Below are 12518 nucleotides of genomic sequence, written 5' to 3'. Positions count from 1 at the left end.
CCTAACCTAGTCACGGCTATCGTGTTGCGTGACATTTAGCAAGTGGACCGTGAAAACTGCCAATTCTTGGTTTTCATGTTACGTCATAAAATTCAGAAATCTAAATTCACTAGGCCTGCTAAATTGTCGTTGTCATTAAGCGAAAGATAAACTAAAAATATATATTTTTGCAAATTTCCAGATCGATAGTGTCATTCGTTTTTAAAACAGAGCATTTTAAATATTTGACTTTCTGTCGTATGTGACATCAAGCTGAGTGCCGTGACAAAGCTGTTTTGTTTGAAAAAAGGCCTTTCCTTTCCATTTTGTGCAGAATAAACATTTCAGATATAATAAGTGGTGTTTATGTGAAAGTGTACTAGCCCTTGAGCCAAGGATGGCCGCTGTTGTAAACAGAATTGAGCTCCAGATGGTTTCTCTGACATCACGGCGGCCATTACTGTGTCCCTCGGCAGGACACAGTTATGGCGGCTCCATACTAAGCTTTATAAATTTGCGTGGAAAGGTTCGGAAAATAACTCGCGAACGGTACACCGCACAGACCCGAAACTTGGAGAAAGTGTTTATCTATTTATCATCTAAAATATTTGAAATTTATAGCTTCTGTGGTTGAATGGTTTCGAATTTATTTTTTGATTGCGTGACAGTGAAAACCAGCAATATTGTCATGATGTTTACAGCGAGATGTTGTTCTGCCATGCAACAGCGAACAGTGCTATGTTATGAAACATTGTCGGATAAGGTGGATTTCTTACAGTATCAAATTTGACTGGTGTTAAAGATATGGCAGAAATTACCGCGCAACGAACAAAACGCAGCCAAACATCACGAAGGATTGTTGAATGAGGACACTGAGGTAAGCGAATTTCAGCAAAATGTTTACGAATGCTCGACTGGTTTTTATTCAGTTTATCTCAACATTTCGCTAAGACAAATATTTGCTTCATTCTGCTAATCTTACGTCGCCCAATAAGCGCGAAGGGGGATTTGTATTGTCAAATTCTTTGCGAATGCGAAGGCGGCAATCTTTCGAGTGTTGACCTAATTTGCATATTGGATCATGGCAGATAGGGTAATTTCGCTAACTTCAGGCATGCTCTAATTTACTGCTTTAAAAGATCCTAAAAAAACTAAACGGTAAAAAACTAAAACCATCCTTAAACTTGCCTCAGGAGGTTTTTCTTTTGAGATTCATTGCGTACCACATGCATTTTTGGCGAGTTTGTTTGATGTCCCAACGATCACTCTTCAGAGAGGATTTAGGTACACTTATTAACTAGTGGTAACCACAGGTCAGAAAGTGCGGGCCTTGACGCACTTAGAAAAGGTACTGGTACGAGAGTGCGTAATTTTAGATGGCAGTGTCGATAAATAAATGATTAAATGGACAAAAGACAATTATCCCGAGTAACGCGTCACGCAAGGAATGCATGTTTTTATCGTTTTGGGAAGTGTAATCGAGCACGCGGTGTGAATTGAGATGTGATTTTTCTCAGTCGGTAAACTCGCTATGTTGTGCCAGGGCGGGAGAAGGCTGGGCGATGAAACGAGCGGGTCCGAGTGAAAAGCTGTGATGCAGTAGACTGGGTTCGATTAAAACACGCAGTTTCCGCTCATACTTCCATTCTACAGCAGAATGGTCTAGAATCCAGCGAAATCTAGGCTCCATCTCTATCTATATTCGTCAGCACCTTTTTTTGGAAATTACTTTTGCTCAAAGTCAAAAGAACAAGGCGAATTTTTCAGGGCTGAAAGCAAACTGGCGCTGTGAAGTGAATACGACATGCACGCGCTAATTGTACGCGTAAGCTTTTGGGTTTCTTTGCTCCCGAGTCGAGTTAATCTGACTATTTCTTCAAAAGAGGTGTTAATTTTATTTTATTAAGTCCGGCTGTTTTTTTCGATAGTTTCTTTTTTGTTTCTTTTTTGATTTTAATGTAATAGTAATGTCGGTAATTAATTTTTTTGTAAATAGTCGTGCGTTTTTTACATGAGCCCCTGGCTCGGGAGATTGGGCAACCACTCCCCACGTGTCGACTTTAAATAAAATACCTTATACCTTACCTTATAACTTATAATTGGAAGAATTGCTTAAAAAAAAAAACCTTTGCACATCTGACGCGTACAAGTAGCCTATACACGCAATCCAGCGCGCGCTCTTGAATTTTATTCCGAGTGCGATTTTGATTGTCAACAAATCTTGATTGAGATCTCTTCCGCGATCTTTTGTGCTTAGACTTTACAACAATTCTCACCAACAGTTAAAGTTTACCAACATCGATGATGTTTATTCGACAAAGTAGAATTTTCGGAACGACATAACGAAGTAGACAAAAGTTTCAAGAAATCAAAAACCATAAACGAAATCGTCATGAACATTGAACACGAAAAAGTGCTTTGCAATTTTGCTGAATATCTCTGCTATCTCCAAATATCTCCAGCTAAATTTTTAGTATGTTCGTAAAAATGTATTAGTCTTAAACAGATGTGTTTTGATGTGCTTTTTTATACGAGACCGCGGAAGCCAATTGGTCGTGTTCAAACTGCACAACACGCAGCAAGTGTGGTCTTACTAAACATCTGTTAAATTGATTTTTAACAAAGATAACAATTTACAGCCATATACTTTATTTGTTTTTTATTGAATATCAAGGGTTGTGGACATATCAGGCAAATCTCGCGACTCGCAAACTCGAAAAGAAAAACCGATTTTCGGTTTGTCCGAAAACATTTTTTCGCTTCCAGAATTCGCACCGGAAGAGCGGAAAGAGCGCTCGTGCCAGTCCTACTCCGCATCACACATTGGACAAAGCGCGGAGCGCGCGTTTCATCGCCCAGCCTTCTCCCGCCCTGATTGTGCTCGCCTTTTATTAACGTGGCGCGATGAATGATAAATCACGCTTAATTGCCGCTAACCGGCCGCGAACCAGTCAGAGTTTTTTTTTTTTTTGCCGGATTGACAGTTTAGTGAAGTGTAGTCGAGCACGCGGTGTTAATTGAGATGTGATTTTCCTCGGACGATAAACTCGCTATGTTGTCAGTGTTATAACGAATTTCTTTCAACCGTTGTTGGAATCGTTCGCTTTGCCGCGGTTTATGCGTGACATAATCAGAGCAAATTTTCGCATAAGCAACACCCGTAAAACAAGTCTGCAAATTGAAATGTTTGCAATCTTTCATGTGACAGAAGCCTAGATCTTATGTGACAATCGTTCTTGGTGAACAGATTTTCTCTTCCGGTGTTACGACAAACTGTCGTGATTGACACATTTTTCGCATTCCGATCGTTCTTAGTGGAAGAACAAAATTTTCAACTTCCGTTTTCTGTTCGCCTTTTATTAACGTGGCGCGCACGCCAAAAAAAAATTACTAAATTAATTAATTATAATTAATTATTGGAAAATTACTTCAAGTCGAAGTTTTTGGGAAGTTTTCCAAAAGTTGGCATAGCTGTGGTAATTGAGATTTCTTTTATAAACTGCGGTTGTTTATTGGGAGTCTGTCCACCGAGAATAACAGTATCTCAATGACGGTGTGCGAAATTATGATGATTTTTTACGTGTTTGATATTACCAATCATATGTTGACAAGTTTGCCATGTTTCAATGGTGAATAAGCCAAAGTTTAACGATATGAAATTTTTTAGACAGTGTCGATAAATCACTGGACAAAAGAAAATTATTCCGAGTAAGGTCGAGTAACGCATCACGCTTAAGTCACGAATGTTTTTTATCGTTTCCTATTGCCGCGAACCAATCAGAGTTGATTTTTTGATTGACAGTTTTGCGAAGTGTAGTCAAGCACGCGGTGTGAATTGAGATGTGATTTTCCTCCGTCGGCAAAGTCGCTTTGTTGTCAGTGTTACAAGGAATTTCTCGAGAATAACCGTTGTTGGAATCATTCGCTTTGCCGTAGTTTATCTGTGATACAATCACAGCAGATCTTCTCAAAAGCAACACCAATAAAACAACGTCTGCAAAACGTAATGTCTGCAATCGTCCGACAGAAGCCTCATTTTTCGCATTCTTATCGCTCTTGGAGACAAGATTTTTCTCTTCCGGTGTTACGACAAACTGTCGTGATTGACACATGTTTTGCATTCCGATCGTTCTTAGTGGAAGAACAAAATTTTCAACTTCCGGTTTGCAGATAGTCTTTATAAACGTGGCGCGCACGCGTAATAAGCAATACGCTGGTCACTGTCAAGATTAGGGTTGCGGGCCTCTCTTGGGCCCGCAAAAAATATATATTAAATTTGTGAGCAGAGATAATGGACTGCTTTCACTGTCATTCAATTACAGAAGCATCAATCAAACTGAACCTGTGTGGAAATCATTTCAAACTGTCGCCTGGCTGTCTTGACAATGCCACAAATTGTGTCAATTTGCGAAAATGTTTTGAAGAAAATACCGTATTTTCTCAAATAAACGCCGGGGGCGTTTATTTAAAACTTGGCCTCAGAGACCCGGCGTTTATTTGAAGCCGGCGTTTAATCGGGGTCCGGCGTTTATTTATGAAGTAAAATTTTCAATCATTTTTAAGTTGATTTATTCTTTCACATTCTTCGAGACCCATGAACAGTTTGTCGTGGCGGGACGTTGTATCCCTTGGACCCGACCTCAAATTATGTCCGTTTTTCTCATACATACGGCATTACATACGGCCCGTGTATATTGTAATCAGTTTTGTGCAAACAGAACAGCTAGCAACTTGGAACAAGGCGGCCTTGAAGTCCCTATTACTGTTCAATGCGCGATTTCCACCCAGAAAGCACAATTTTTGACAAGGCTAAAACAACTGATAAACAAACGCTGGAGGGATCCTTGCGATTTTAGCGACAGCGAGCACTACAACAAAAGAAAGAGAGTGCGTAAAAAAACAAAAAGAGCATGCCGGAACATTGACTTACATTACTATATTTTCAATTTTGTGTTGTTGTAATTGCACGTCATAAACCGCAGTTAATGCTACGCCAGACTTATTCGTTAAACATTTATATTAAAATAACAAAAGCCGTATACCATATAGTACGCGTCATATCAGTGCTTTTCTAGTGAACATCTTCACTTATTGGATCGACTCAAATAAACGCCGGGACCTCGATTAAACGCCGGGACCCCGAATAAACGCCGGGGGCGTTTATTTAAAACTTGGCCTCAGAGACCCGGCGTTTATTTGAAGCCGGCGTTTAATCGGGGTCCGGCGTTTAATCGAGAAAATACGGTACTGCAAATTGTTTTAATCTTTTTCCTCTTAAACCAGTGAATATTACAGTAAATGAATATCCTTGGCATATGTATCGGACTTGGGTCTACCAATATACAAAGTATGGGCGAAATCATATTTGGGCTCTATGACCGCCATTTCTTTGATTCTTACTGGCTTTAACACTTGAACGTTTAGTCACATCTGCAAACAAAGCAAGCCCAAGCGGGAAACGCAACTAATTAGAAATTAAACCGCATCTATGTGACGTCGCTGAATAACTTAAGCCGTAAAACACACAAAGCTTTATGTTGGCTCGCTTTGATTGGTGATTCATCGAGCATTCTTTGGTCGTTCAGCCACCCTAAGTTGTGTGCGACAAACACGATGTTGGATGAACACATTTTGATCGTTAAGCCGGGACTTTATACTGAAGAAATCTAACCGCTGGCGGATTTCTTTGACTTTATCTTTAATGCTCGGGGTGGCAGATACGAAAATATTAACTTTTTTGTCGAGATCCGATTTTTCTAACGCGCTTTTGTCAATTTAACCATCAAGGAGTAAACTACAAACAACCTGAGCTTGAAGTCCTAGATAGCTTTATCTTTAGACTCAACTGTAAAGTTAATGAACTTCTGAGCATGTTTTAGTTCTTTAAGATCTTACAGCAATTCGGGCTTGCAGGGCACTTGAAACTAATACGTACTATGACTGAAAGAGTGAAATATGCAGTTCACATTTAGAGGTGTTTTAAATTTAGGAAGTGACAATCCCTTTAAAGTGTGGACCGCCGGGCGATTGCGTAGTATATTTTATATGTTATTTTTTTAATGTGGTACCGGGATGTTTCGAAGGCATTGTTTATCAGTTTATTCTCCAGCGTAATAATTTTTCATACATTGGGCACGACTCTTTTGGTTCACCCTTGAGCAAGGTAGATCCTTGTTTCCTAACTTGTTATACAAATGTACATGTCACATTGCTTGCAATTTATCTGACATATTGTTGTTTCCTTTCTTTTCTTGCTCTTGTTGCAGATAGTACAACCAAGGGAGATAATTTTAGTTGAAGGGGGAACGTATTTGTACGAATTGGTTGTTTGCACTGGAGTGTGGAAAAATTCAGGTACAACTGCCAATATAACGCTTTCGATTAAGGGAGAGGAGGAAGAAAGCAAAACATTTGTACTGCCCGGCAAAGACGATTCAGGTAAAATGTTTGCACGCGGAAGTATCCATGGGTTTGTTCTCATCACGGACAGGCCGTTTGGAGAGCTATCAGAACTAACTTTTGCACATGACAACTCTGGCGAGAATCCATCTTGGTTTGTTGAAAATGCAATAATAAGGGACAGACAGACTGAACGAAAATGGATATTTCCAGCGAATCGATGGCTAGCTGTTGAGAAAGAAGATGGGCAAATAGAAGCGTCTGTGTTTTGTGAGGATAAGGCTAATCTTGCCACATTTGCAGACCACGTACGATCACTTGCCCCCCAGAAACTCACAGATAGCCATTTGTGGTTTTCCGTAATCGGTAAAAGGTCCAGTAGTGCCTTTACACGTGTGCAAAGAGCAACGTGCTGTATTTCTCTGCTGTTTAGTGCCATGATTGCTAATGCAATGTTTTACAGAACCGCTGGTGAATCTGACGGAACTATACAGGTTGGACCATTCAAGTTTTCTTGGAGACAGATTGTCATTGGAGTACAGAGTGGACTAATAGTTGCGCCTGTTAATGTCCTGATTGTCATTCTATTTCGCTCAAGCAAACCCGGAAAGAGGGATAAAGAAAAATACGAACCAGAGGAAAAACAACAGCATCTTGTAGAGGAACACCGTCGCGAGACAGGGTGTGTGCTCCCTCATCTCTGCATCTACATTGGGTGGTTCTTGTGCATCGTGACAACTCTAACTGCAGCGGCATTCACATTATTCTACAGTTTAATGTGGGGCAAAGAGCTATCTGAACAGTGGCTTGCTTCCATTCTAACCTCTCTAGTTCAAGACATTTTCTTGTTACAGCCAGTGAAGGTTATGCAGGCAGTTGTTGCCGTTGCCTTTGCAATGATGATGAAAAAGGGAAACAAGAATAAATCTTCGAAAGAAGAGGCGTCTGGTGATGCATGCGACAACATCGGTATCTTACCAAACGATGATCCACTGAAACGTCGCAGGGAATACGAGCTACAGAAAATACGCGATTTTAAGAAGAAAGAAAACAAACTATTAGGAATCGCGAGGGATATATTTCTACATCTGTTGTTTATGTTCCTTATGGCTATTGTTTGCTATGGCAACAAGAACATCCACCGATTCCTAATGACAAATACCATGCGCCAACCGTTCATAAAATTTGATACGGTAAGTGTTATGGTCCATTGAAGGATTATATTCCTTAATTACGGAATTCTGATTGGCTAGGATCAAGAGCATTTGCTGCTAATTAAGTTTTTCGTCAGAAAAAATACTTCAATTATGTCGTATTTCTGAAGACCGCCCGTGCTGATTTTCATTTCATAAATGGCAAAAATCATCTTGAACCGCCAAATTTTTTGGAATAGACAATGTCATATCTGCTATGGACTAGGTCAAAATTGTGCCATGATATTAGATTTGATCAGGATATCTGCCTAGATAATGCTTTTATTAGAGGTTAGAAAAAAGGAAAGGGTTAGCTACTGTAGAGGTGAAAGTTATGAAAGGCATATTGGATAATCAAATTTTTCAGGGGGGGGGGGGTAGGGTAGGGGTGGCGGATTAACGTTTTTTAGTGGTGGTGATAAAGAGATGTTAGCAAGCCAGATGTTTCGGACTCGATCCTTGATGGTGCATGCATTAGGTGAATAAAATTTCCAAGTGTCGCTACTGGCGACGACCGTTTACGAAAGAGACATGTGCATCCGCTGCGATGCACACCACCGATGATTTTTGAAGATGACCCTGACCTAACGATTGCTCGCAAAGATGGATGTTCTTAGTAAAATTAAGAATCGATACACGTCGCTTTTTTTTAGAATTTAAAAGTTTACGTCGCCCTCGTCGCCAGGAGAGCAATTTCTCCAAATTCTAAAAACGAGTTTCGTAATAATTTCAGGTCACTCACCCACACAGACTGTGGGGTTGGATGAGACAAATATTTGTCCCCAACGTCTACGCAGGAGTCTGGTACAACGGTGAAAAGGAAAGTCAGGAAGTGTACTTTGAGAACAAGATGTCTATACTGGTCGGTGTGCCACGGATGAGACAAGTCAGAGTTAAAACAAGTGAGTTACTTTTTTTCTTAGCATACTGGTGATGTTTTACAATTGTAGCGAGGCGAAATAACTAGCAAGCCCCACATATGATTTCCTGCCATAATCTAATCTTGCCAGTTGATTAGTGAAGGCGCGTGCTTTTTTGCACCTTCATTCTTTTACCCATACATGATATATATGGGAAATGGTTGAGCAAAATAATTGTAATTGTTTAATCATACACGTGAATAAGTCAGACGTTACCAAAATTGGAAAAAACGTCATGCCCGATCAGAGACAAAATCGAGTACAGTAAATTCCTAACTGTTTTGATAACAAACACGCTATACGTAATTTGGGGCTCAATCTCAAAGTGATACAGCTCTCCAAGTTAGAAAAAACATCAAAGAAGTTATAATAAGGAAAAAAAAGATGACAACGACCGCCGAAAATAAACACGAATATCGATTACGAAAGACAAACTTGAAAATGCGTCGTCTGTGATAGTTCTCACTTTTCTGATCTTTTTGGTGTGAACTTGCCCATGTAACTTCACCTTGTAACGGTTTTTACAGTATTCAGTGTTTTCCTGATACAAATCGTGGGTGGCTTCTCCTAAAATGTTCTGCAATTGGTATAGGATTTAATGGAGCCGAAACCAATTGTGGAATTGCACGCATTTTAGCCATCCTACTAATGAACAGTTATGGCAATAGATATTTTCAGGAGCGCCATTACTTTCATGGTCTGTCGCTTAGAATAAGTGTATTCATGTCTTTATTGATCTATCTTTTTATACTTAGGTTCCTGTGGCAGGCTCAGCCCCATTATCGAAAAATGTCGTTATGACTACACATTACACAACGAGGACAGAACTTTGTTTAGCTTGCCGGACTGGAAGCCTCTTCCACACAATACTTCATGGCCTGAAGCTCTTGCAATTTGTCCGGAACCATGGCGATACCAAACCCCGGAAGAGGTCGGCAGTGGTACAGTTCAGGGTAGATACAAAAAATACGAGGGGGGTGGTTACATAGCCATTCTTGGGTACGACGAGGAAACAGCAGAACGCGTTGTTAATGAGGCCTCTAGTCACAGCTGGGTTGATCGGCAAACAAGAGCTGTTATGGTAGAATTTACAGTGTTCAACGCCAACACAAATTTAGTCAGCATCGCCACTTACTTCTATGAGGTACTCGCCACTGGAGCTGCCTTCACATCAAAGCGGGTTAACACGCTTGAACTGTACAGCACAGAATCGGGAACTCAAGATTTTTATCTCATTTGCCAATTTCTCTTCATAGCTATGGTACTGTTCTATTTTGCTGTGCTGTTGATTAAACTTTTCCGGCAGCGCCTTGCCTTTTTTACATCCCCTTGGAACATTGTTCAGGCCTTGCAAATCATTTCGTCTGCATCATCGGTCGCGTTTTACATGATCAGAGCAAAAAGCGTCTTAAAGAGCATCAAGGAAATTCAAAGGAACCCCTATGGCCTGGTCAGCTTCCAGACATCGCTATCCTGGGAAAGCTACGAAAATATGTTGATCTCGGTGTCGATATTCCTAGCGACATTGAGGCTTCTACATCTCATTCGTTTTAACCCCGCCGTCGTTTATTTATTTTCGTCCTTTCGACAGTCTATCGGCTACCAATTATCGTACATGTTCTTTTTTGTTCTCATCCTCAACGCGTTTGCCTTATCTGGGCAACTGTTGTTCGGACGAACACTCAGCATCTACTCAAGCTATCTAGGTGCGTTCACTAGCCAATTGGAGTTTTTGCTCGGGAAAGCTTTCCCACTGGTGGAGCTTCGGGCCGAGAATCGAATCATTGGACCAGCATTCGGTCTCCTTTATATGTCGACGGTGCTGATTTTTCTTATGAATATGATAGTCTCCATGCTCAATGAATCCTACACCCAAGCCAAAACCAACGTCGAAGACAGCGCGGAGGATATTGAAATGGCCCATTTTGTTGGGGAACGTCTCTCAGAGATATTTGGCAGCGGAAAAAGGGTTACAACTGATGTAAAGAAGTTGTTCTGCGACGAAGCAGTGGTAGTCAACATGTGCAGTTCAGATGCTGAGCCATTTTGTTTGAACTCGGATGTGATCCTCCAATGCACAGAAGAACGCTCCGTAAAAGTGGATCAACGACTGGCAGTGCTCCTCAGAATCACGCAAAATCAGGAGAACGATAATATAAGGGAGGACGCTGATTTGCTTAGTCTCTTTCTAAACATGAAATCGAAAGTAAATGGCACTTCAGTCGCCATGTTGTAGACAACACAGGGTACCCATATGCTGTGTGGTAGTGAAAAGAAGTTTTGGTACTACGAAATTGATTTCCTTAGTTGTTTTATTCAATCTGAAGCATAATCTTTACTCTTAGAAAAATTGTCACCATCATGGATGCTGCTGACTCTTCAAAAGTGTTTCGTATACAATAGAATCCTTGAAGCATAAAAGATTTAAAGAAATTTCAATTTTTCGAGAAAAACGCCCCGTACTTCATTAATTTAAATACACTGAGCAACATATCCTGGACTTGGATAATTTAACTGCAGTCAGTTTTAGTGAATTCATGTTAGAAAAGTAAAAAGCAGTGGGGGTCACGTCTCATATACTTTTGCTTGAAAGGGAGGTATCTGTAATGGCATAATAAGAAACAACAACGGAAGCAAACAAACAAGCAAACAAACGCAGAAGGGAAATCAATTTCGTTTTATAAAAACTAACTTCTCACGAATGTAGGGCGTGTAAATATCCATTTTTTCATAATTTCATTTCATTTTTTGCGTGAAAAACGATAACCTCAAAGAGGTTGAAATAGGTTTGGGGAGATTTTTGTAGAAATTTCAGTCTGATCACAAACCACGGGGCTACAAAACAAGTTGGAGGTTTGGTCGCATAAAATCCGAATGATTGTATCATAGTAGAATGGCACTGAGTTTTAATTCAAGTAGTAGATAATGGAACCTCAACATTCTTAAGTAACTTTTTTGGTAGAACCTTCTTTACAAGCATTAACAACCGATTTAGGAAGTGTGTAAGACCAAAATTTGCGACAAATTGTAATAGCATACTTTCTTTTTGCGAAATTGTCAATTTTCTTCAAGTAAGAGACCAAATTAACAATCCCAGTTTGAGGGAATATTTTCGACATTTTGCACGATTTTGGGCTAATCCTCGGGGTGAGTGATTATTAATCATGTTAAGCAAACCAAAAAGACTTTGATTGTAAGGGAGCATGCAGGAACCCACCTTAACCGATGGAGACTTTGTAAGGATATTTGGTATTAATTTTTATCATAATAATACGTTTTTGTATTTGAATACTAACACGGAGTTCGACGAAATGAAGATTAAAGGCGGGCCCTGCCACTTTTTTAGCACTCAATTGGCTTGTATTTTAAGAAGGACAATCGTACATTAAAAGCATAACTTTACACTTATTTTACGGGCTTCTACAGGAAATATATTCCATAACTTTTTTGGATGCGTTCCAGTTATAATTGCATTTAACAGGTGGTCCTCTTTCATACAGACACTGAAGGGACATGGAAGTGTGTCCGTATTACAGAGGTAGAGTTTGATGAAATTTGGCCTCTGTCGGATCAGGTGTAACTGTCCGTATTAGGGAGGTGTCCGTATTATAGAGGTGTCCGTACGGAGAGGTTCGACTGTACATGTAGAAGCACTTTGTGAAAAGGGGATTTTTGAGGTTTTTCAGTAGTCAGAAGAAAAGCCGACAGTAAGGAGCTTGTGAAACTAAACTAGCCCTGGAAACCACCTACTGTTACCTGACGTAAATTGTAGGTATTTGACATTTATGGGGATAGCTGACTGCGATGGAACAGCCTAGAACTGTAATAAGTCTAATGGCAGTTCAGGATTAATAAACGGAGAAAAGATCATCTGTGTAGAGACTTGCATAAATGCAAGTGTTTTGCAAGTTGTAAGCTTTGTAAGTTGTACTAGGTTTCACCCTCGATGGTGGAATGCTTGCTACATCTATAACGTTGTCAAAGTTATATTCGGTTGTACACGGTTACGTTTTGAAATAAAGTTTAC

At 40.1% G+C, this 12518-nt stretch overlaps 1 protein-coding gene across 1 annotated transcript in view; it reads left to right on the top strand.

Moving 5' to 3' along the window:
* LOC144636242 (polycystin-1-like protein 2) overlaps positions 1-12518 on the top strand; it is a 24038-nt gene extending 11520 nt beyond the window's left edge. Inside the window, exons 9-11 of the mRNA XM_078495402.1 lie at positions 6246-7571; positions 8305-8473; positions 9247-12518. Of these exons, the coding sequence (XP_078351528.1) occupies positions 6246-7571; positions 8305-8473; positions 9247-10727 (2976 nt within the window). The 3' untranslated portion in view covers positions 10728-12518. The remainder of the gene's footprint in view (positions 1-6245; positions 7572-8304; positions 8474-9246) is intronic.

This window comes from Oculina patagonica, chromosome 13 (assembly GCF_052425735.1).
Source record: "Oculina patagonica isolate OP01 chromosome 13, crgOcupat, whole genome shotgun sequence".
In the NCBI taxonomy this organism is placed as follows: Eukaryota; Metazoa; Cnidaria; class Anthozoa; order Scleractinia; family Oculinidae; genus Oculina; species Oculina patagonica.
The sequence above is the reverse complement of the archived record's forward strand: the minus strand, read 5'-3'. Positions and strand labels throughout refer to the sequence as shown.